The following is a 25,166-nucleotide window of genomic DNA, read 5'->3' as shown; positions in this document are numbered from 1 at the left end:
CCATCTTAGTACGTTGTGGTGGTGCAATGGGCACATATACTGCACACCCAAAAATTCTTAAATGTGAAATGTTTGGTTGATTTCCCAATACGAGTTGTATTGGAGAACATTGATTGTTGGCGACGGGCCTCAATCGCACAAGTGATGCTGCATGTAAAATGGCATATCCCCAAGCAGAAATTGGCAACTTTGTTTTCATTAGCAAAGTGCGTGCTATCAATTGAAGGCGTTTAATTAAAGCTTCTGCCAAGCCATTTTGAGTATGCACATGGGGAACAGGATGTTCAATATCAATGCCTAGTGACATGCAGTAGTCATCAAAAGTCTGAAATGTAAATTCACCAGCATTATCGAGTCTGATTGACTTAATGGGATAATCTGGGAATTTGGCTCGTAATTTAATTATCTGAGCCAAAAGCCTAGCAAATGCCATATTCCGAGTAGATAAAAGACAAACATGTGACCATCGGGTAGATGCGTCCACCAAGACCAAAAAGTACCGAAATGGTCCACATGGGGGATGAATAGGTCCACAAATGTCCCCTTGAATTCTCTGCAAAAATGATGGAGACTCAACATCAACCTTTGGTTGTGATGGTCTGATCACCAACTTCCCTTGTGAACAAGCTCGGCAAAAGATGTCACTTGATAACATAATGTGTTTAGTCAATAAGGGATGTCCTTTAGAGTTGGTGATGATCCTGCGCATCATGGTGGATCTAGGATGACCCAACCTGTCATGCCAAAGCTTAAAAGCATTTGAGCCAGTGGACTCTTGGTCCATGATACTATGTGCCTCACTTGTCCGTATGGTTGTGTAATACAACCCTGATGAGAGCTCACAAAGCTTCTCCAGTATACGCTTTTGGGTATCATTGGAGGTAATACAAAGATATTCCATGTTTTCCTCTTTCTTTGTTTCAACATGGTAGCCATTCAAACGTATATCTTTGAAACTCAATAGATTCCTTCTGGAGTTAGATGAATACAAAGCATCTGGAATGGATAGTATTGTTCCATTCGGTAACATAATTTGGGCTCTTCCTGAACCTTCAATCAGATTTGCAGGACCTGATATGGTTGTTACCTTTACTTTTGTAAGCATTAATTTTGAGAAATACTTCCGATCTTGAAGGATCGTATGAGTAGTTGCGCTGTCTGCGAGACAAATATCTCTGCCATAGCCTTTTTTTTGAGGGCATCCATAATTTACATCCATACCACCAAATAAGTAAAATAAGCTGAAATCAATAAAGAAGACAACATTACCACTTTTATTGGATTGAAATTTAAACAACACTTTAGCTAATACAAATAGTACAGCTAAATAGTACATTAAGGAATTTAATCTAATTCGGACTCATAACCTTCATTCCATCTTTTAGTAACAAAATCAGAAACATCTAGATGCGTCTTGTTTTGCTGACGTGATATTTCTGATGAGCCATCTATGGCTGGGGGAGCATGATCAATGTAATTTATCTCCACTTTCCTATTCTTAAGTGAAGCTTGATAGAGATCCGCCAAATGCTTGGGCGTACGACATGCGCGCACCCAATGTCCCTTTGCACCACATCTGTGACAAGGGCTTTCAACATTTCTAGGCACATGGCTCATCTGTGCCTTTCCCTTATTACGGGATGCATTTTTGCCGTTCGTGGATGGACCACTCCTTGGACCTAAACCCTCTGAACGAGCACCACGATTTTTTTTATTTCCTTGCCAGTGGCCACGCTTGCCCCATCGCCCACGTTTGTGGATATTACCACGAGATGAAGTGGCATTCACTTCCTGAGATGCAGCATTTATTTCAGGAAGTGGCGTTGAGCCCGTTGGGCGAGATTGGTGATTCTTTAATAATAGCTCATTATTCTGCTCAGCTAACAAGAGGCAAGATACAAGTTCCGAGTACTTCTTGAAACTGCTATGTCTGTATTGCTGTTGAAGGAGGACATTTGAAGCATGAAAAGTGCTCAGAGATTTTTCGAGCATATCCTCCTCAGATATATTTTCTCCACATAGCCTCATTAATGAGGTAATTCTGTGCATAGCCGAGTTATACTCGGACACTGACTTGTAATCTTGAAATCTCAAGTGGGTCCATTCGTATCTAGCTCTTGGAAGAGTCATCGTCTTCTGGTGATCGTATCTTTCACCTAGAGCTTTCCCCAGAACCAACGGTTCATCAACCACCACATATTCGCTTTTCAGCGCCTCATGGATGTGGCGGCGAAGAAAGATCATGGCCTTCGCATTCTCTTCAGGCGAAGCATTATTCTCATCTACAATTGTTTGTCCGAGGCCATTGGCTCGTAGATGAATTTTGGCATCCAGGACCCATGATGAAAAGTTGTCCCCGGAAAGGTCCAAGGCAGCAAACTCCAGTTTTGCCAAATTTGCCATCCAAAACTTTAGGCTTGAGATCTGAGACATTTAAACCACTTATTAATATGAATTTCTTTATTCAGGTATATTAATTTATGATAAAAATAAATTGTCATGAATTTGCTGTCCAAAACTTTAGGTTCGAGATCTGGAACATTTAAACCACTTATTAATATGAATTTCTTTATTCAGGTATATTAATTGATGATAAAAATAAATTGTCATGAATTTGTTGTCCAAAACTTTAGGTTCGAGATCTGGAACATTTAAACCACTTATTAATAGGAATTTCTTTATTCAGGTATATTAATTGATGATAAAAATAAATTCATGAATTAAATTGTTTGCTGTATGGACGTTAATCCAGCACCATATTTTAAATGACAGTAAAGGCGTGGACGATAATTCCGCACCACCCTTTAAAGTAGGTTAATTTGCTGTAAAGTAAATTCACAAATTAAATTGCTGTATGGACGTTAATGCTTGACCATACTTTAAATAACAGTAAAGGCGTGGACGATAATCCCGCACCACCCTTTAAAGTAGGTTAATTTGCTGTAAAGTAAATTCACAAATTAAATTGCTGTATGGACGTTAATCCCGCACCATATTTTAAATAACAGTAAAGGCGTGGACGATAATTCCGCACCACCCTTTAAAGTAGGTTAATTTGCTGTAAAGTAAATTCACAAATTAAATTGCTGTATGGACGTTAATGCCGCACCATATTTTAAATGACAGTAAAGGAGACAGAGGAATAACCACATAGTGTTGAGTTGAAAAATTTCAGAAATAAAAGGAGAGACTATCGTGCTGATAACGTGTTATAAAATAACCTGAGAGATGTGCGGATATTGAGCTGTACGTAAAATAGATAAGACACAGCTTTTAACGAGGTTCGGCTATGCCTACGTCCTCGGAGAGCAGCAGTGGTAACCTTTCACTATAAAAATCTGTGGCTACAACTTTAGTGTTTACAACATATGTGGCTCACTGAATTTTCTCTCTAGGAAAATTTCTCTCTGCTTTCTCTTCTCTCTTTTCTTTCTTTTTCTTCTTCTCTCTTTCTTTCCGTTTCTCTTCTTATTTATAGGCTGAGAAAATCACTATTCATCACTATTCATCACTATTCATCACTATTCACCCGTGACAGACAAACTCTATCAAAGCCGCCAAATGAACAGTAATGAATAGTTAATGAACAGTAATGAATAGTTAGTGGGCTCCACATAAAGACTTTTACAACAACTACTTATTTCTTTGCTTTTTTCGAAAGTATGGCTATGGATTCAACCCATCTCATCACTTTGACTCTTTGTTTTCTTCTGTGATAGGCCTCCTCTCAGTCTCGGTGTGAAAATCACTTTTTAAGAGGACCCATTAGTGGAGGAGAGTACAGTTACTATGAGCCCATGAGCATCCACACGAGAATAGCTTTTATTCTAGTATCATATAATAATTTTTTCGTTACGAACACGAGCATGAGTTAGATTTTTGTTTGCTCAACCTAAAACACATTATAGATTTATGTATGGGATAAATGGTTACTATTTAGGCAAGTTTTTATTTGCTTCCTATTTATTGCCACCCCCACATCTTTTTATTTGGGGCAGAGTTCATGTCACCAAAGTTCTCTCATTAAAATTGTCATCATTCCTTGGTGTGTAAGGATCCAAATCAACTATTTAACTCAGTCTTACTTGTAGCATTGAATTAATGATAGACCAATAAGAGATATGTAGACATCTTTTCCAAGGATGACCCTAACTAAAGGTTCCAAATCAACTATTTTAACTCCTCATTGTATGCGCAAAGGACCCACTAGTGTAGTGGTTTAAAGTATTTACACCCTTAAGCAAGGTCCTGAGTTCGAGTCATAGCATCCGTGTTATGTGTATGAGTTTAATATTATATTATCCCTTTCAATAGGAATAGTCCTAAAAATAAAAATAAAATAAATAAAATAAAACTCCTCATTGTATGCATAGATCAAATTAGTTAGTCATCATATCAAATTAGCTAATTTAATTCAACAATTAAGAGACATGACCTCACTTAAAGGCCATATATGAGTTCCTCCTTATATAATGACTTCCATCCAAGAATAGGACAAGTAATGGGTTTGTGTTGTGTTTTTGTTCGATCTCAAATCCCTTTCACTTCATGGATTAAAGCCTTTAATCGTGGAACCAACGACAGTGATGTGGTGCCACGTGTCGCATTATTATTAGCCTCAATAACTATGGGCTACAAACCCAAAAAAAATAGAAATTTGACAATATGGGCTAGATTAATGTCTTCATGTTGTAAATTTGGGGTCGAAGCCTCAGACTAGTCCATTCAAGTTTCAGGCTTCTTTTGGGCTCTTTTCTTCTTTGATTATTTTCCAGCACGGCATCATCGTTTCATCCTTTTACCACCTAAAGAATCCAACAAATATTTGCATCAACATCACCTCGTACACAAGTTTGAATCTACCTCTCCCGTAAATTAGACTTATGACTATCACCTTGGTATACAAGAGAGTTTGGGCCTCACCTCGGTACACTTCTCCATCTTGGAGATGGCGAGGACTTATTTTCTTCAGTGGTGATGGTAGCATCTCATCTGACAAATGATGGAACTGGGTTGCAGGCAGAGTCAGCAGCCTTAGAAGCAGGGACGGGCTCGGCCATGAGGGCAGTAGCTGGAACATCATGAGGCTCCACATCAAACCACAATCAGATTCAAATAATAAGTTCATTCAAAAGCAACTACAAAATGAACTTGTTGGACATTAAAATAGCTAAAAATGCAAGCAATTATACTCACCCTTAATATCCATTTTCTTGTCCTCAATCAGTATGCCAAGACCATCTGCTTCATCTGACCCTGAACCTATCTTATGCTTCACTCGCCTTATGCTGTACACATGCTGCATAGAAACTTTATCCTCTAGTCTTTCAACTTGACACATTAATTTGCAAGAATGTAATGTGAGGAGATGGAGTTTTTTCCCAGACAAATGGATGACAATGATAGATTATCAATGGAGGAGAGATGATAAAAGTATTACTTTGACAGAACCGGCCACGGCGACATTGGTGGTGTTAGCTGGAGTTTCCTTCTCCTCACAGAGAGTAAGGAGCTCCTTTCTTTTGCGTCTGTAGAAAGATGTAATGAATTGAGTGGGATATATAAAGTGAGCCACTGTGCAAGCATCAATCCGTTTTATACTAAGGCTTGTAGACGTGCATTTTCCTTTTCTTTTGCTTATGCTTATAATCTAATCTTGGGGAAAATAAGAAAACGTGACAGATATATAGAATTCTGGTAGTTATCTGAGGTGGAACCAGGGAACAATAGTTTGAACCCAACCCAATTCCCATTCTATCTATTTCCCAATTCACTTAGGGAGATGAGAGGAAGAAAAAAAAAAGGGTAAAAGAACCCACCTTCCACACTACCCCTCAGTGAAACCCTCCACCACATAATCAAACTAGTAACTAACTTTACCACCAAATGCAGAAGGAAGGACCTACCACCAACCATTAAACTTCAAACAGTCTCAACCTCTCAGGCCTTACAACCTAAGCTGTTGATCCTTTTTGACTCAATAAAATTATAGAAACAACTCTCAAACATGAACATGCTACAATCACATTTATGCCTGTATAGACATACAAAAAACATCTCGGACTGAAACTGAACTAGTACGGAAATATAAACAAACTGCAGTTTTCACATGAGAGAGAGAGAGAGAGAGAGAGAGAGAGAGAGAGAGCAGACCCTGAAAGATGAGTTTCAGGAACAGGACCAGAATGAGATTCAATTTTGATCCTCCTCACACAGTTAGTCTCACTTGTTTCTGAACTTCAACAACAAAAATGACAAAAAGAATCCATAATGAGTAATGCAGTGATAAGTCCCCTTTGTAGGCATAAATTTCGTTTTGTATCAGGGTGACAAAAAGAATCCACAAACATAACCAAAATGCCATCCAAGATGAAACCCATACCCAAATACCTCAAATTCTGCAGGGACTCCAGACGTGTCACTAACATCTCCATATTCTTGAACTGTCTGGAGTAATTGCCGCCTCCATTTTCCTCAACATAGTCGCCAACACTGCAAATGGTTAACAAAAACAACACCCAAACGCCATTAACAAGCAAGAATTGATGAAAAATCACCCAATTACTCAGAGACACAGAGACTCATAGGACAACAAAAACTCACTCGAGTTCCACATGCTTAGAAGACCCATCAGTCAAAGCATAATAAACATGCAATTTTCCCTCCATTACAAGACACTTGACGAGCACCTTCCTCGAACCCTTTTCCGGGTTCACGTAGATGAAGGCGTACTGGTCGTCAAGCTCGTTCCAGTCCTGAATACCCACTTCATCTGCAACCAAAAAGAAACAGACCAAAACAGATTAATTTGAGAAACTTGTATCCGTTAATTTCCAGAAAGAACACTGCTTTTATAGAGTTGGGTAGGTACCTGTGGAAGCAGAGGTGAGGCCAGAGGGGTTGAAGGCAAGGGGACCTGTGGCGGTGAGCTCGTAGCCGGAAGCTAAGAAGAAAGAGTGAACGGCAAAAACCACCTTGTCGTTGTCGTTGCCGTTGCGAAATGCGGGCTTCAGGGCTTTGATCAAAGCCATCACCGACTTCCCGCTCGCCATGGCTAGCTACCTTGTAGCTAAAGCTTTCTCTTTTCTCAGCGTGATTGAAACTTGAAATGTGGGTTTTCCCTAATGTTCTGCAAGGAAAATAAGGAAAAGACTGAAGCGTGGCTTTACGGCTAGTTTTTATCTTGGGAAGGAAGCAATCTGCTGCGGCGTTTCAAAAATAAAGGAAACTCATTTGGAATGTCAAATTGTATTTTTACAAGTAAAACATATTTAAAGGTCAATTACTCACAAGCAAAGGTTTTGCCACCCTACTTTGAAGAGTTCTTTTTTTTCAATTTTTTCTTTCGATTTTTTGTTTTGCCCCTTAGCCTATTGGGATCTATTGTTTTGCACTTGAAATTCCCATGCCAATTTGCCAAAACATGAAGACAATACCATCCAATATGTCTTTAGCAGGGTTCCCTTTCAAGATATAATGACAAAGTTTTTCCTTTTCCTCTTAATTGCCCTACTTACAAATTGTTCAAGCCTTTGCAGGCACTCAAGAATCATTTTTACATTTGCTCATTTTGGACGGAAAAAATCTTACAAGTTCAGCTGTAAGAGCAACTCCACCCATGAGGGCAAAGTCTAAGGCAAGGCCAAGCAAGGGCTGCCACTATTCACGTGAATAGTGTCAGCCTTGCCATTTGTGGTTCCACCCACGAGGGCAAAGTCTAGGGCAATTACTATTCATTGTACTTTATTTCCTATTTTTTTATACTTTAAATCATTAATTTTGATAATCTTTTGTAATTAAATTTTCGGATAAGATTTTCTGATGAGAATCTCGGTTGCCACGTGTCTTATTCCAGATAAAATTTTCGGATATTCATTAATAAAAATTATAATCTCATATTTCCGATAAAATTTTCACCCTCTAAAATTGTGCCACGTGTCCCATGTCAGATAAGATTTTCAGATATTTTTAAAAAATTATAATCTCATATTTCAGATAAGATTTTCACCCTCTAAAATTGTGCCACGTGTCCCATGTCTGATAAGATTTTCAGATATTTTTTTACAAATAGTGATCTCAGATTTCAGATAAGATTTTCACCCTCTAAAATTGTGCCACGTATCATCTCTATCTTCTGAATCCCTCTATAAAACTACACCATCAACACCACTTCTCTCACACCATATCTTATATATTCCTTCATTTCTCAGATTTTACAAAACACATTATACTCTCAATGTCAAACTTCATGAGGGTGTTGGAGAGGCAACAGAAAGAATGGGAAGAAATCCGGCGTAGACGTGAGGAAGAAGATCGGGACGCCGATGAAGAAGAGGAAGAAATGCTTGAAGTAGCGGCGGTGTGTATGATGAATCAATCAAGCCAACACCATCGTCGTCGTGCCCCGAATGTGGACAGACGCAAAGAGTCTCGGGGTAAGAATCTCTTGGAGGATTACTTTATCCCAAATTCATTATATCCTACTCATAAGTTTCGAGAGAGATATAGAATGCAGCCACATTTGTTCCAAAAAATCATGCATGATATTTGTAATTACGACACATACTTCATTCAAAAGCATGATACTGTTGGAGTTTTGGGTCTTATCCGGGAGCAAAAACTTACAGCTGCTTTGCGGATGCTTGCTTATGGGGCATCTGCAGAGCAGGTGGATGAGATTGCAAGGATGGGAAAATCTACTATCCTAGAGTGCTTGGTGAGATTCTGTGATGCAGTGGAAAATTTGTACACGAGGGAGGACCTTCGCAAACCCACTCCGAGGGACCTGCAAAGGCTTCTACAAAAAGGCGAGGCTCGAGGTTTCCCAGGAATGATTGGAAGCATCGATTGCATGCATTGGCAGTGGAAGAATTGTCCTACTGCGTGGCAAGGAGAGTATGGGAATCGGAAGGGCCAAAAAAGTATCATTTTGGAGGCCGTAGCTTCATTCGACACTTGGGTTTGGCATGCCTTTTTTGGAGTTGCCGGATCTCAGAATGACCTCAATGTCCTTGGTCAATCCCCGGTGTTCGACGAGGTATTGCGAGGTCATTACCCTCAGGTCACATACCAAATCAACAATACCGTATACTCTGGTGCGTACTACCTTGCCGACGGAATTTATCCTAGGTGGATGACATTCGTGAAAACAATTTCGAATCCCCAATCTGAGAAGGAAAGAAGCTTTGCTTCCTTTCAAGAAGGTTACAGGAAAGACGTGGAAAGGTGTTTCGGTATCTTGCAAGCTCGTTGGGCAATTATCAGGGGTGCTGCTTGGATGCTAGACGAGGAGTGCTGAGGAGTATTATGATGACTTGCATCATCCTCCACAACATGATTGTGGAGGATGAGTATGACTACGATGCTCCAGAGGTGTTTGAACCCGATCCTATGAACACGGCGTTGACAAGAATATATGAAAGGCCGATGGGACCAAATGGACTACCAATGGAGCCCGAACCTTTACTTCAGGATGGTCGATTCAACAACCCCATGATTGATCGTTATCAAGAAATGCAATCTTCATATGTTCACGAAAGACGTCAAGTTGACTTGATCGAGCACTTGTGGCAGATGAAAGGCAATCACAATGGATGAAGGCTAGATTCGTGCTTTGTTTGGAATTATGCTTTGTTTTTAATTATGCTTTGTTTTTGTGTGTTGTGTTTTGTGGAATTATTGCGAGGTCTTTTTTATTATTATGCTTTTATGTATGGTTTGTTTTGTGTGTTGTTTGCAATAAATGAAGGTTTGTTTTTAATTAATCTTTGTGAGGAATGCTCAAATGTTTTTAATAAATAGTCCAATTATAGAATGCTTTTTTGATTGAATAAAAAAGAAACAATACAACAAATTAAAGGATAATACAACAATTTAAAAAAAAATACAACAATTATAAAAAAATACAACAATACAATCTAATGGTTTTCATCATTTAGCCAATCCGTATTGCTAGGTCCGTCGTCATGGAAAAGTTTTCTTCTCATCACATCCCTTCGTTTATGCTTCCAATAGGCCTTTGTTTCAGGAGACATATGGCTCGTATCCATGGCCATGATTTTCATCTCTTTTTCATCGTCGTCTTTTTCTTTTGCATGTTGCTTTTCAATTGCAAAGGCTTCCAATCGTGCCTTGTCCGCTTCATCTCTCCTCAAGTCTCTCTCAAATCTTAGAGAGTTGTTCTTAGCTATTTGCTCGAATATTTGAACACAATCAATGTTCGAAGTGGCCCCTCTTTTGGCCTTTGCCGCCTTTCTCCCAATAGGTCTCGGCGGACGTGGGAGTGGTGACTCCGTTTCCATTGGGGAGTCCAATGGCGAATCGGTTGATGGCGATTCGTGGAGCGGCGTCTCATGCAACACAACCGGGGGTGCGGTAGGAATAATTTTGAATCTGGAACAATCCTTGACAATTTCCCAACATTGGAAATGCACAAAAAATTTTTTCCCTTCCCCCGTGGCACCGAACCACATTTGTACTTGTATGATCTATTCAAAATAAATAATTGGAAGTGCATTAAAAAAATATACAATGCAAGAAATTATAAACTTTTTTGAAATGCAAGAATAAAATTGATTATGTAAATAAATATAGACAAATTGAAAATGCAAAAACAAAAATAAAGATTATGCATGAAATTATAAACTATTTTGAAATGCAAGAAAAAAATTGATTATGTAAATAAATAAAGCCAATTAGGAAATGCAAAAATAAAATAAACATTGTGCAACAAAAAAGAAATAGAATATGCAATAAAAAAAAAAGTTACATTAAATTGATTAAAATGGCAATTAAAAATATTTTACCTCATCGGAAAGATTTTGACCGCTCCGAATGTTCTCCCTTGCTTTTGTCAAGGCATTTCTCCATTTCCCTAACTCTTTGTTTAGAATTTTCCATCTACTAGACAAAGCCATTTCGGTCCGAATGGAACCCGATCTTTGACAAAATTCTCCATGAATTTTGCTCCACATATGATGGAACTTCATCTCATTGCCCGTGATGGGGTAATGACTAACGTTCACCCAAGACTCGCACAACGCAATATCTTCCTGGGTTGACCACGAGCCTCCGATTTCGACAGAAGATGCCATTTGTTTATTTTCTACAAATGGAAAGTAGTACAAAAATGTGAGTGGATAGTAAAAAATATTTGAAGGAGAAGAGTTTGTATGGAATTGGTGTGGAAAGTGGAAAATATGAGTAGAGAGTAAAAAATATTTGAAGGAGATGAGTTTGTATGGAGATTTGGTGTGGAAAATGAATTATGTGAGTGGAGAGTAGAAAATATTGTATGGAGAAGAACTTGTATGAAGATTTGGTGTTGAAAGTAGATAAAATGGTTAGGTATTTATAGGGAAAAAATACATACTTTTTTGGTATTTTTTTTAAAAAAATTTCAGAATTTTTTCTGATTTTTTAGGATTTTTTTTAAATTTTTTTGGCCAAAAAAATGAGAACCGTAGGATTTCTGGAAAAAATCCAATCGGAGCCACCCGGTGTTGACACGTGGCAGGTTACCGTTGGTGTTGACGTCAGCACTGACGTCACGACGACGTCAGCGCACGGCAGTCAAATTTTTTTACCCTGCGCTGACGTCGTCGTGACGTCACCACAACTCGAGCTCGAGCCCAGTTGATTTTCGCCCTTGGGCCTGCCCGGGCTCGTGGGACCCGCAGCTTGCCCGGGCTGCGCTGGAGGGAGACTTGGGCTGATTGGGGCCTGTTGCCCGGGCCAAACTCCTGCGCTGGAGTTGCTCTAAGGGTTTCCTATGAAAATGGCAGGAACAAAGATTTTTTATTCTAAGAAAATGGTTGATGTTCTCAATCGTTTGGAAACATGTTGAACTAGCAAGGTGCAAAGATCTTATGAATCTGTTCATTTCATAATCAAATGGTGCATTCATTTCAGGGAAAATACATATAGCATAAAACCAAATATCCATATTTGAATCACTCCCATATGACGATTAACAAACCCAACTGAACTCGTTTAGAATAGCAATAAAACTTTCATGAACTTAGTGCTAATTTCCTTTGTCATAAGTAGCTATGTTTTGGGGCTCACACTCTGGACTAAATAAGCGAACCAGCAAAGCAGTGGTTGAGCTCATAGAAACTGCGCCACATGCTGCCCAACGAAGACTCCTAGGAACTGTAATTCTGGGTCCTGAAAGAGCACAAAAGCAACAACATAAGCTATGGCTTTGTGTTAATCAACTAGAATGGATGAGTACATTTGTTTTCGGCTTAAACTTCGCATACGATCATAATGATCAAGAATCAAACATAGCAGGCACATATCATGGCATTTAATAGAGAAAGTGCATGTACAAGAACAGCAGAAGCTACAATAACAAAACCATAACTAGTAGAAGTAGGACAAACCATAATGCAGTCTACAAAGGATCCAGAATCCCAATGCTCCGCCAACACTGAAAATACCAGCAGTCTGTCTCATCAATCTAGAACAAGGTTTTGCATCCGACCTCATCAGCTCGCCATCCGAAAACCCTAAAAAGCGCCTCAACGCCATCTGTATAACTTTGTGCTACAATTTAAAGCTTCTTTCCCACCTAGGATGTTCCACTAAAAATTGGTAAAAGCTTGATTCAGTTGCCAAATTAAACTTCGGAAATTTGAGAGGGGAATGACACTGACTTGAGTGAATGACACAAACCAAAATACTAGAACGTCAGTATGTCAAATTGAATGCTACCAAAACAAAATACCATGCTTGTTTCAACAACTTTTATATTGCACAAAGCCTTGGACTTTAGGCATACTCATTAATCACAAACACAAAGTTTTTATACAACGGTAAAATGCCAACGAATTCCGATGTGAGAATAGAAATTTGTATAACAAATGCAGTTTGAGATCACACCAACCCACCAACCATCATTATACAAAGCATCAACCTCTGAAATGATCAACAACAGTTTCGGGCAGACAAGGTCATAGGGGCAGCGTATCAATCTCTTCTCTCAAAAATGCTGAATCATCTTCTGTCCTCAAGCTCTGGTATTCATTAAGGAACTTGTCCTCCCCCCACAGTTTCCACTATAGTTGCAGCAAACAAAGTACCATTAAAGCCTCTTCATCACTGCTAACCTCAACTTGCGTTCCCTTGGTAAAAATCTCATGAGTTGACACTTTTGCAATTTAGAAATCTCACCTCGTCAAATGTGAACTAAAGATAAATGAGATAAAAATGACCAACAGTAAAAAGAAAAAGAATGTGTAAGCTGTGGGGGAGGACAAGTTACTTATTGAAGAACAGAGCTTGAGGACAGATGATGATTCAGCATTTTTGAGTGAATTGATACGCTGCACGTACGACCTCGCCCGCCCGAAACTGTTGTTGACCATTTCAGATTTGCTTCAAGAGGTTGATTCTTTGTACAATGATGGTTGGTGGGTTGGTGTGATCTTCTAATTGAAAAAGCTATCTCAGTGCGTCAATTTATCGAACACAAAAGGGGCTGTTTGAGATGAAGTTTCGCATACAACACAATACAGCAAAAATCCGACCATTACAAAGAATTAGAAATAAGACTACAGACAAAGAAAAGTTCGTGAAGGAAATTACCTTTTGGCCTTTTTGGGGAGCAAAACAAGTCTGAAGATAGAGCGACAAAGTGTGGGACTTTCGGAGTGGGCGTGAGACTGATAATGATTAATGATCGTGAGAGGCGAAGGAAGAAGTAAAGAAGAAGGCTGCATGGGCTGGGCTGGATATTGGGCTCAGCTAGAAGGGCTTGGGCTAGCTAAGGCTTAGCCGGGGAGAATAGTGTAAGTTTACCTTTCCTTTTCGTTTTCGTTTTCTTTTTTCTGGTGGTCAGTGTAATTCATTTTCTTTTCTTTGTATTAAATTATGGTTATTAGTGTATAATTATAATAATAAAATGAGGGTTGGTATGGTTTTTTCTCATGGCTCTATGCATACCACCTAAGTTATCATATATGCTTTGGAGTTGGAGATGATAAAATACTAATGTCAATTTCATCATTCACTATTTCGTACATCAAAATAAATTTCGAATGAGACGATAGTAGAAAATTTTGAAAACCAAATACAAGGCTCAAAATAATTGTGTGTTAAATCGTACTACTACTAGAGAAAGTGTGTCCGGAACATTAGCCCTTTTACTAGTAGTGCATGATGATTGCACACTAAGAAAGTCTGGTTTTTTAATTATTTCATTTGTATATATTGTCTTTTGATTTTGAAAATGGAGTTATTTGCAAAAAGGACAAGAGCTTTGAATTCGGATGCCACCCCGCTCCCTCCTGTCCACGGCTTTTCATCTTTGAAACTTCTGGGTAGCTTCTGTTTCACTTTCATCAGATATTATTGCATGGCTGTACTGTACATCGTGATCGTACCCTACCTTTAGGCTTTAGCCATAACATTTCTCAGTCAGATAATAATAATTATTATTATTTTCTACAAAACTGACAGTGATATTATATTTAGCTAATTTTACAAGGGAATGTCCTTAACAGACTTTTATCTATAATGAAAACAATAATAAAATTGGGAAACATATTCAGCAAGCACAAACTTTTGATTTCACGAGCTAGAAAGGCGCGTGGCCTTGTGATTCTGATGCAGACAGAGTGAGCAACTAATGCTGGACATTGGACCACGTAGTATATGAGAAGGAAGGGATCTCCTAAACTCCCTACTTTCCTGGATTACATGTTCTTCTGGACACTTCTTGGTTCATCAGTTTCCTACCATACCAGCTTCTGTTCTGTGGCAGCAGCAGCAGCTCCACCACTTTCCCAAAGCTAAGCTGACCAAAGGTTTGACTAATTACTAAATCTTCATGATCATCATGAACATCATCACTACATCAACCAAAAGATTGATTTCATCACATGGCTTCATGATTTTTATGCATAGTAGCTTTTATTTTTGTGTAATAATTTGCTGAGTTTTTTTTTGGAGATGGGGTTCTTTGTGAGTGGCCTTGCCTACTTGATCAGCAACCTAGCTCTGTTCTGCTTCAATTCTAATCTGCTTTTAAACTTACCCAACAACAGCAATTTACTTCTTGTTATAGTTGAACTCCCTTAAATTTGGAAATTTTAAGAACTTATATCATCAACTTCCAAAAAGACTGATAGCTAGGGCCCTTGAGCCAATGTTCTTGATACATCCTAATTCGGTTGCTAGATATGGTGATTGATTCATCCTTTGATTCTTGTATGACTTCTGCAACATTCAGTTTAATTTTGTCACTCTTTTTGACAGGATGTGGCACAAATACCTCTTGGTGGCTGTCTACTTATGGGCCTTAACATGTTCACTTGTTCCTGCTTATGGCCTAGTGAGAATCGGTCTGAAGAAGCGACCCTTGGATCTTCAAACCATCAAAGCTGCAAGAGCAGAAAGGGAGGCAAATTACAGAGGGAGTCTAAAGGGCATGAATCAGAATCATTACTTGGGTAGTTCAGATGAAGATATAGTACCTCTCAATAATTACATGGATGCTCAATATTATGGGGAGATTGGAATTGGCTCGCCTCCTCAGAACTTCACTGTCATATTTGATACTGGCAGTTCCAATCTTTGGGTTCCATCATCAAAATGCTATTTTTCTGTAAGTTTTGGTTAACTTTACCTTGTCACGTTCCATAATCTCCTGTCTACCAAGTAACTAATTGTTTTCATAATTACATGCAGATTGCATGCTATTTCCATACTAAGTACAAGTCAAGCAAGTCCAGCACATACACGGCAATTGGTAATGTGATATATGAGTTTAAAGGGGTTACCTTTGGCTAAATGTAAGTTCAGATTTATAATGGTTTCCTTGTGGTTCAGGAACGTCGGCCAAAATAACATATGGAAGTGGATCAATTTCTGGTTTCTTCAGTCAAGACAATGTTGAAGTTGGAGACCTTGTTGTCAAAAATCAAGTGGGGTTTTGCTTTGTTTTGTTCTTCGTTTTCATTTTCAGACTAGATGCCTATAGTGTCTGCAGCCTTTGTGATGCTTGTAACCTTCATCTACTTCGTAAATTCAGGATTTCATTGAGGCAACAAAAGAGGGCAGCCTCACATTCGTTTTGGCGAAGTTTGATGGACTTCTTGGCCTTGGGTTTCAGGAAATCTCTGTTGGGAATGCCACACCAGTGTGGTATTGTTATATTTAAACTTTGTGTTAAATCTGTATTGTCTCTTTCCTCAAAATTATGATTTGTAGGTTTTATTCTCCATAAAATCTCCAATGCCATGGATAGTTGATTCATTTTAAGATTACAGGCAAACCATGGCAGAACAAGGTCTTTTAAGTGATGATGTCTTCTCATTCTGGCTTAACCGAGACACAACTGCAGAAGTAGGAGGTGAACTTGTTTTCGGTGGTGTTGACTCAAAGCATTATAAAGGGAAGCATACCTATGTTCCAGTTACTAGAAAGGGTTATTGGCAGGTGCTAGAAGTTATATGTTTGGACCATTTGCATCTTGTTTTGTTCTTTATTCTTGGAGATTAAATATCTAATGAGTTAAACATCTCTTCCCTGTTTTCAGTTTGAAATGGGCGATATTGTAATCGGGAACTTGTCAACAGGTGATTCAGTAGCACCTTAAGCATAGACATGCTCTGATACCTTGTTAGATCATGGAGAATTCCTGCTATATCAACTGTGGAGGAGAAACTTTGGGATATTTTTTCTGATCATTGATTGTTCTTGTTGTCTTTTAATCTTTAGAAAAGTAATCTAATATCAAAATTCTGAAGAAAATGCAATGAATTTATGAAACTTCTAAGGTTAGTGCTTGTACCCAGGTGTTTGTGAGGGGGGTTGTGCTGCTGTTGTGGATTCAGGAACGTCCTTACTCACTGGTCCAACGGTATGTGCTTCCATATATTTTCTACTATTTTTTTTACTTTCAAAAGGACTCGATGCTTGATTTAATATTGGCTATTCTTTTCAGACTATTGTGACTGAAATTAACCATGCTATTGGAGCTGAAGGAGTAGTGAGTGCAGAATGTAAGCAAGTTGTGTCTCAATATGGAGACTTGATTTGGGATCTTCTAATATCAGGGGTGGGTTGTTTTCTATCTTCAACCAAATATTAACCTTTCATTTCAACTCAATATCTCCAAGGATTATCCATGGTCTGCATTCTGCAGGTACAACCTGACCAAGTATGTAAGCAGCTTGGTTTGTGCGTTTTCAATGGGGCTCAGTATGTGAGGTCAGTATATTCTTATGGTTACATGATGCTTTTATTTTTTACCATGCCTGCAGCGTATCGATGCCTTAGACTATGAAGGTTATTTAATCTTAAGAAAGCAGTTTCATGGAAGGTGTGGCCATGGTAGTTAAAGTAGGTATTCTAGTGATCAGCCTTACTGTTAGGGGGAGAAGTTATTTGTTTGAAGGTTAAGCGCAGCACAAATACTGGAACTCATAATATCAACTGGGTTTAGTTGAAGGTTTCGTGTGAAAACCCTGTCTGTATCAAGCATATACCCTTCTCTTCTCTTTTTAATGCACTGTTGATGGTCTAAAACCCAATTCTGGGCAGCACTGGGATTGAAACAGTGGTTGAGAAGGAGAGCAGGGAGGGCTCATCTGCTGGTGACAGTGCTTTGTGCACAGCTTGTGAGATGGCTGTTGTTTGGGCCCAGAATCAGCTCAAACAAAAAGGAGCAAAAGACAAAGTCCTAAGCTACATCAACGAGGTGAGTTGCTAGTACCATGTCCTGTTCCGGGAAGCCAAAATTATAAATAAATTTCCAAGTTGTGCTGAGCATTGATGTTGGTACAAAATTTTAACAGCTCTGTGAGAGCCTTCCAAGTCCACTGGGAGAATCCATAATCGACTGCAATAGCATTTCGAGCATGCCAAACGTGACCTTCACCATTGGAGATAAACCTTTCGTCCTCACTCCGGAACAAGTTAGAGTTTGACATTACAGCTTCTTCTTGTAGTTAATACTTTCTTGCCTATGTAAGCTGTTTTGGAGAAGTAATTACTGGTGCCATTTGCCATATTTTTCCAGTATATTCTGAAAACTGGAGAAGGCATTGCTGCTATCTGTATCAGCGGGTTTGGGGCTCTTGATCTTGCTCCTCCAACTGGGCCTCTGTGGTACCTTATGAAAACCTTACCATTCATACACTCTGCATCTTTTTTAAGGTTTCTGTTACTGTGGCTTAGGCTTAGCTGACATAATGTGCATGCAGGATTCTTGGAGACGTATTCATGGGGCCATACCACACCGTGTTCGACTTTGGTGACCTTCGAATCGGATTCGCAGAAGCTGCTTAACAGCCATATCATTTTGGTTCTTTGTATCTTGTGATCTTTAGAAACTTTTAAGATGGAGATGTTGTACATTGTGATCAGATGATGTTCTCATGTTTGACTCCCTACGTTTAAGCTTTATATAGATGGTGTTTTTATTATTATATTTCCTTTTCTTTTATTACAGATCTTTTTTTTTCCTTCTCACTTTGAATGGAGATGTTTTGCAAGCACACGTACATCACTTGGGTTAACCTCATTTAATCGAATTGTTTCCTTTTATCAATCGGAGCTCTGATACTTTCATAAACAATAGTAAACTTATCATAACAAATAATCTTTACAAACCAACCATTCATAAGCGTCAATGTTTTTTACTTGGATTGGGCTATAAAAACACGATGTTTCATCTCATGAATCACAAATGTCTTTAACTGTGGGTGTAGGTCACATAAACTACATAAATGCGAAGGCAATGCAAACTTTATACGGTACAAAGCTGATGGCCGGTTACAGCGGCACTGTCACTTATTCTTCATCGCTATCATTGCCAAACACTGAGGCCACAGGAACTTTTGGCTTCTTTGCAACACTACTGAACGGGCTCTGTAAAATGGGAGAAAAGTACCAATATGTTAAAGAGGGTATAAAATTAATCATTTGGGGCTGATTGCCTTAATAACAAATGCCAGAATCACATTGCCATGAAATATGTGTCCCATGTAATTGTTTAGTCCCAAAGCGCAGAGTGTGTTATGCAGAGTTCATTGTCTGACAAAAAAGTGTTCGTGATGGCAGTGAAACTTGAAGCATCGGAGCCAAGCAATGAAAGCAAACATCACAACATATTTCAAGTATCACATAAACAAACTTTACCAAAACAGATATACTTCGACAGAGTTTAGAAAGGATTATTAGCAAGAAGTCATTAAAGGAGCTCAAAAAGGAGGATTTCTCAGTCTACACACCCATGCTTCACAGAATAATCGCTCGTGTATAGAAGTTGTATGCTAAATACACCATGAAAAATCAGCTTCCTCTTTAATAAACTCATCTTTAAAACAAACAGTAAGAATCAATACTCTAGATCCATAACAGCAGTACACATACCTTAGACGTGCCACCTTTAGAAGAAAACCCAAATTTCAAAGCCTTCCGTTGATCCTGGTCTGCAAGTGTAGTAGCACTTGTCAGTTCAGTGGAACCCAGGGCAGACCCAGATTCTTCTTCTTGCTGTTGCTGCTGCTGCTGCTTCCTAGCGTCCGCACTACACGGAATTAAAGAAGACAAAGAAAGAGAATGTTATAAACATGAGATTATAAAGAAGCAGATACAAAAATGAATCGTGAATATAAACCAGGGAAGGGAAAATGATTGTATACATCTGAACAAACTTTGCCATTTCCTTTTCCTGACGCTGCTGCTCTCGTTTCTGGCGATCATCCCGACTACTGGAACCATGCATTTCTTTCATTTCTTTAAAACGCTGCAAGTCTCATTTAAGGATTTGCCGATTCAGACCAAATTGGAAACACCCCCACAGACAAAATTAAGTCAAAGAAATGCATAGATCAACATAGGTCACTTACCTTTCTGTGATTGTGATCATATGAGCTCAAGTGAGCTTCAAATTCCAAAGCCAACTTGTATTGTTTGTTGCAAAGATCACAGTAGAACACCTTGTGTATTTCTTTCACCTCAGTTTGAATTTTCTGCTCACGTTCTGCTAACACCTGGATTTTCATAATGTGCACGAAGCAGGCAGTAGAAGCCACCAGGTAATAAAAACTGCAGGAAATTCTCAGGACCTTCGAAAGTTGATGGTCCTATTCCCTTCAAAAGACACACATATATGCTATATGCTGCCTTCTGCTATTAATTTGGGTTTAAGAAAAAGTAAAGCATCAACCTCAATGCTATCTATAACTTAATACTTATAGCAACTAAGATCAAAGCCATACCTCCCGCTTCTTTGCATGTTCCTCAGTCTCTTCAATTTCAACATCAAGTTTTCTTCTCTGGATATTTTCTTCTGCTGTAAAATAATCATCTTCCTCTTGTTTTCCAACTCCTAATTTTGGATCTCTAATCCCAGATTTTATTGGCTCAGTGATTCCTGAGTACAAAACCCCCAATAAAACATTATGAATGTAGAACACCAGAGCTTAAGCAGTAAGACCAACAATAGCAAGAACTAAAAGGAATTATAGGTCAAACTAAGAGTATAACAAGTAAATAACAGCAAGACATGAAGTGTGATATAACTTGAAGGGACTGAAATAAGCTGACAACAAAGTTATCCATGAAAGAAGGTGGTCAATTTCTATAGATAATAATTAATTACTACAGAACACGAATAGCACACAATCATCAATATTTCACTAATAACAAACCTTGCTCATCCTTCCCAAGCCCCTTCCCTTTCCACCCCATCTTTTGGAGAAGCCTAAAACCAATGTTAGATGATGCTATGTGTGTGTCCAATGATGCTTGTTCCACATTTTCCAGATTGACATTTTCCGTTGGCCTGTGATTAATTGGCAGTCGAAATTCCTCGGCTAGATCATCAACTAGTGAATCCTGATATGCCTGTACAATAAAGTCCTAGTAATGCACCATAGCAAGTTGAGAATTACAAATCCCTATGCACACATTAGCAAATAAATATGCCAAAATATTAATGCAAAAATTAGCTAAGTACACATTAAAGTAATCCAAATTAAAAATAAGGGTAAATTTCACTTTACTACCCGGAAGTTTCCCGAAATTCAGACTTTGCTACACTAAGTTTTTTTCGTCTCAGTCTCATACCTAAACTTCTATTTTACTACCAATTTCATACCTCAGTTAGTTTGACTGTCAAGTTTTCCGATAAACAATGACATCGCATTCATAGCTCGACGTTTACTCACACATCTTGTGCCACTTGGACTAATAAAATAAGTATAAATAAAAAAGTAAATCTAATTAAAATAGAAAAAAAAAATTCTAATTAATATATCTCTCTTTTTTCCAACTTTATTTTTCTCCCACAACCAATGTCAGACCCCACCATCTTCATCCCCGTGACCAAACCTAGATACACCGTAGCACCCTCTCCCCTAACCCTCATCTTTGCAGCCTCCAGCCCTCTCTCTGCAACCACCACCACCTCCAGCCACAGCCACAGCCGCACCCCAAGATCTCCACGACCCAACCCTATAAAATCAGATCTGGATTATCTCTCTTCATCTCCATACGACTTCTTTGCCAAATTCATGAACATACTTTACAACGATTCCGCATACAACTTCTCATCGTTGTCCATACACGGCAAGTCGTCGTGGATAAAGGACATGGTGTGGATCATCTCAACGGCGCACGCCGCCAACATGGCCTGCGAATGGGCATGGCCTGCAAATGGGTTTTGCTGGTTGAAAGGTTGGGATCTGGATCTGCCTGCTTGGTTGAACATTGAGCAGGTTTAGATTTGAACCCATGTGCTCAGATTCAAGCAGCCCATACATTCTGGAATTTTATTTATTTTGGTTTTTTTTCCCAATCCAATTTGCTCAAAGATGATTGCTTTGCTCTGAAATTTCAGCAATGGTGGGGTGGGTGGATGGATTTACAGTGTTATATTGGTGGGGAGGGTGATGGGTCTTAATAGGTCCTTCCAGTTTTGCAAGCTCACATCCCCATTTTGTAATTCCAGAGAGAGAAAGAAAAAGTGGCCGTCTAGAGAGAGAAAGTGTGAGAGTGATTTTCCAATTTTGCGGGGTTGAAGGTGGGTGCAGTCGGTTGTGGTGGAGGTTGGTGATTTTCCGATGGGGTTGGAGTGATGGTGGTGGTGGTCAGGCTTTGGGTTCGGTGGTGGTTGTGGTAACAGTGAAGTTAGGGAAGGGGAAGAGACCAGAGAGAAAAATTATTATTATTTATTTAATTATTGGTCCCCGTGGCGCAAATTCAGTGGGTCAACGTGGAACTATGAATGCCATGTCATTGTTTAACAAAAAACTTGACAGTCAAACTAACGGAGGTATGAAAGTGATAGTAAAATCAAAACTAATGGAGGTATGAAAGTGATAGTAAAATCAAAGTTTAAGCATGAAACTGAGACGAAAAAAACTTTGTGTAGCAAAGTCTGAATTTCGGGAAACTTCCGGGTAGTAAAGTGAAATTTACCCTAAAAATAATGATTTCTATGAAGAGCTGCATATAAATATTCAAGAATCTTAGAATTCGCAAACCACTTTAGAGTTTGATACAAAAGCTGCTTGTTTGACAAACTAATGATATTAACATTCCACCAGATCTAAAATAAATAGAAAAATTAGGATCCTACAAATCTATTAGTTACCTGATCTTTCTCATTTAGCTGGTTGCCTCGGGTGCTTGTTTCCTGTCTACCTTTATACCGGTAGGCCATTATTTTTTACCTAAACAATCATGAACCAACGAAAATGTTAGCATTCAATATCAAAACTGAAAGAAAGCACATACTGCAATAATGCTGAGACGCACCAAACACCACTTTCTAGCTACTCTTGTAAAATTCTAATAATTAGTTTAAGAAGCAGAATAAGAGAAACTTAACTTAATCTATTTTTAGAGAAACAAAATTCACAGCTATCAAAAAAAAGAAGAAAAAAAAGGCGTCTGGCATTCGAGAAAGAATAAAAACTCAAATTAAGCCCAAACTGAAGAACCAATACACAAAATCGAGTTGTTTCTTCAGATTAGTCAAAAACCCATATCACCAATCTTGCGAAGACAAATACTTTTGAATAGTTCAAATGGCAATCAAACAAGAAGCCCCAAATTAACATTATAATTAAATAAAACAAAAAACCGCAACGTTCGAAAAATCGATATGTGAGCGGGCAGGGGCCTAGCGCCTAGAGGAGTAATCGGGGCCTAGGCGGGCGCCTAGAAAAAAAATGGCATAGATAATTACAGAGAGAGAGAGTCGCGGGTGGGCGAGGAGGTCGCAGGTTGCGGGTGGGCGAGGAGGTCGCAGGTTGCGGGTGGCCGGCGGGTCGCGGCCTGGTGGTGGTGGTCTGTCGAGAGAGAAGGAAAGGCAGCGTGAGGTAGGTTTTCTTTAAAGTCAGGAAAAAAAAAGGACCCGACCCGCCCAGCCGCCCAGACAAGCCTAGGCGGCCGATTTTTCGAACATAAAAAACCGTGATAAATGATAAAAGCCGGCAACAAATTAACAAAATCAAAGCATTAGCAGATACCAACCATTTCAATTTGGGCATACATACCTCGAATGAACCAGAAATTGAAAATTTCTAGCGAATGGAAGAACCAAAGATGCTCAGGATCTGGTATCGCCTACTTCCCTTGTTTCTGACTCTCTTCCATTGGTCAAAAAACAAGTCGTGATTATAATAAATCAGATGGGCTTGGATAGCCCAAAACTATAGATGGGTCGTTCCAACTTCCAATCCGCATTTGGGCTCAACTGAGCTTGGTCTATATCATTCGAAGTTTAACATATAAATATATACCCTTGGATGGTTTAAGTTTGATCTGAACCGTCCAATTACTCGATACTTAAAAGCGTGATTGGTTTAAGATGACAGTGCGTGATTAATTTAGGATACCGTCACTGTGATGTGACAATGTGTGATTACTTTTCGCCATAGTGACATTTAATTTGTACCAGATGAGTCAATTTATTTGAAATTCATAGCATAAGCTCACAAGGAAAATCATGCATTGCATTTTTTGTTTAACATTTCCTTCTCCATGCTAATTTGTTTTTTTTAATTATTTTCGTTGCCAACATCTCTAGAAGTATCGTCTCTTAACAATTATTTAAGTAGTTAAAGAGTTCTATGCATTGAATTTGGAAGATTTTCTAGGCTATGAGCAAGCAAGCACCTCAATCTAGAACTATACTTCCTCCAGCATATCCTGCCTAACTTCTGTGCTACCACTCACACATTTTCCAAATTCTCTTTCTTGTTTGCTTAATCAAGATTAACAAACGTGTCAACAAACTAATCACTTAAATATTGCAGGCCCACATTGATCATCAAACAATTGGGCGCTCGAAAAATATCAAGCATGATTCTCTGGTCTTGAAGAATTTTAATATTGTATGAACTTTAGTTCATCAATGTGATAACAGCTAGAAAGAAAACCTTATTTAAGTGACTTGAAAAGATGGAATAAAAGGGTTCTGTGCTTCAAAGAATAAGTTGGGGCATGCCAAACTTTGGCTCTAATTAGTAAATTTTCAGATACCTTAAAGCTAGACAGCTTGCATGCAATGTTACATAAAAAGGAAACCTTACTTCTGAGCAATATGCACACCAGTTGATTGCAATAAGAATTCAAAAACTGTGTGTATTGGGTAGGCTGAGCCCTTCTGAGAAGAAAAAGGGACCAACCCCTTGTTTTTTTAAAACCCTACAAGTACCTACCAGTGCACCAAAGCTGTTTTCCAAAGAACAAAGGGAACTTTCTGGCTGTTATACCTTGTGCATTCTTTACATTTTATAGTAGCTACCTACCACTTTCCTGTATGCCTTATCTTTAAAGGAGAAAGAAAGTGAAGATAATATTTCTTTTTCTCTACCCCATTTATCATGCCAAGCACAAACTAATCATAATTTAAATGCTAGATCGCGAGGGTTTTACCTGTTCTGGTGTCAAAATCCTAGATGGTATCTGTTAATTAAATACATCTCACAGTAAAGTTGATTATATCCCCAAAAAAAAGAGGTCAGATTTGTTGATGATCATTAGAAATTATATGATGGGGAAGATGAAAGTAGAAAAGGTAGCAATGAATATTAGGTGCAATATCACTGTCCAAAAGATCTCTGTGTAAATTTCAATGGAAGGTCCATGGAAGTACTTGAGAAAAATAAAAGAGCCAATAATGCCTTAAGTCTGTTTTG

At 38.7% G+C, this 25,166-nt stretch overlaps 5 protein-coding genes across 11 annotated transcripts; 1 reads left to right on the top strand and 4 right to left on the bottom strand.

Moving 5' to 3' along the window:
* Positions 1-1,344: 1,344 nt before the first annotated feature.
* Positions 1,345-2,433, bottom strand: LOC117630571. Its single transcript, XM_034363274.1, has one exon. The coding sequence runs from the start codon at positions 2,431-2,433 to the stop codon at positions 1,345-1,347; it is 1,089 nt and encodes a 362-aa protein (XP_034219165.1).
* Positions 2,434-4,471: 2,038 nt separating this feature from the next.
* On the bottom strand, positions 4,472-7,107 carry LOC117632431 (probable proteasome inhibitor). 3 transcript variants are annotated; one of them, XM_034365899.1, is made up of 8 exons: positions 6,872-7,107; positions 6,604-6,772; positions 6,391-6,492; positions 6,154-6,237; positions 5,441-5,528; positions 5,197-5,299; positions 4,924-5,089; positions 4,472-4,805 (listed from the first exon to the last, which is right to left on the bottom strand). In XM_034365899.1, exons 1-7 carry the CDS (start codon positions 7,050-7,052, stop codon positions 4,989-4,991), a joined length of 828 nt encoding a protein of 275 aa, XP_034221790.1. In that variant the 5' UTR covers positions 7,053-7,107; the 3' UTR covers positions 4,472-4,805; positions 4,924-4,988. The 3 variants fall into 3 exon arrangements, with proteins under 3 accessions (XP_034221790.1, XP_034221791.1, XP_034221792.1); XM_034365900.1 differs by having other exon boundaries at positions 4,924-5,071; XM_034365901.1 differs by lacking the exon at positions 4,472-4,805 and having other exon boundaries at positions 4,998-5,089; positions 5,197-5,310.
* Positions 7,108-11,874: 4,767 nt separating this feature from the next.
* On the bottom strand, positions 11,875-13,671 carry LOC117629617. 2 transcript variants are annotated; one of them, XM_034362161.1, is made up of 3 exons: positions 13,591-13,671; positions 12,387-12,587; positions 11,875-12,168 (listed from the first exon to the last, which is right to left on the bottom strand). In XM_034362161.1, exons 2-3 carry the CDS (start codon positions 12,532-12,534, stop codon positions 12,026-12,028), a joined length of 291 nt encoding a protein of 96 aa, XP_034218052.1. In that variant the 5' UTR covers positions 12,535-12,587; positions 13,591-13,671; the 3' UTR covers positions 11,875-12,025. The 2 variants fall into 2 exon arrangements, with proteins under 2 accessions (XP_034218052.1, XP_034218053.1); XM_034362162.1 differs by having other exon boundaries at positions 12,387-12,574; positions 13,591-13,666.
* An 865-nt stretch (positions 13,672-14,536) lies between these two features.
* LOC117629615 (aspartic proteinase-like) lies at positions 14,537-18,454 on the top strand. The gene is made up of 14 exons (XM_034362156.1): positions 14,537-14,810; positions 15,262-15,610; positions 15,694-15,754; positions 15,835-15,929; positions 16,037-16,149; positions 16,275-16,443; positions 16,544-16,583; positions 16,803-16,867; positions 16,952-17,065; positions 17,153-17,217; positions 17,551-17,707; positions 17,805-17,924; positions 18,029-18,117; positions 18,213-18,454. Exons 2-14 carry the CDS (start codon positions 15,263-15,265, stop codon positions 18,295-18,297), a joined length of 1,521 nt encoding a protein of 506 aa, XP_034218047.1. The 5' UTR covers positions 14,537-14,810; position 15,262; the 3' UTR covers positions 18,298-18,454.
* Positions 18,455-18,574: 120 nt separating this feature from the next.
* Positions 18,575-23,647, bottom strand: LOC117629616 (G patch domain-containing protein 8). Of its 4 annotated transcripts, none has more exons than XM_034362158.1 (9): positions 23,520-23,619; positions 23,210-23,312; positions 22,613-22,691; positions 20,667-20,877; positions 20,235-20,389; positions 19,863-20,006; positions 19,656-19,759; positions 19,384-19,540; positions 18,575-18,879 (listed from the first exon to the last, which is right to left on the bottom strand). In XM_034362158.1, exons 3-9 carry the CDS (start codon positions 22,679-22,681, stop codon positions 18,802-18,804), a joined length of 918 nt encoding a protein of 305 aa, XP_034218049.1. In that variant the 5' UTR covers positions 22,682-22,691; positions 23,210-23,312; positions 23,520-23,619; the 3' UTR covers positions 18,575-18,801. The 4 variants fall into 4 exon arrangements, with proteins under 4 accessions (XP_034218049.1, XP_034218051.1, XP_034218048.1 ...); XM_034362160.1 differs by having other exon boundaries at positions 20,667-20,862; positions 23,520-23,618; XM_034362157.1 differs by lacking the exon at positions 23,210-23,312 and having other exon boundaries at positions 23,520-23,647.
* Positions 23,648-25,166: the final 1,519 nt, after the last annotated feature.

This window comes from Prunus dulcis, chromosome 6 (genome assembly GCF_902201215.1).
Source record: "Prunus dulcis chromosome 6, ALMONDv2, whole genome shotgun sequence".
NCBI classification, from domain to species: Eukaryota; Viridiplantae; Streptophyta; class Magnoliopsida; order Rosales; family Rosaceae; genus Prunus; species Prunus dulcis.
The sequence above is the reverse complement of the archived record's forward strand: the minus strand, read 5'-3'. Positions and strand labels throughout refer to the sequence as shown.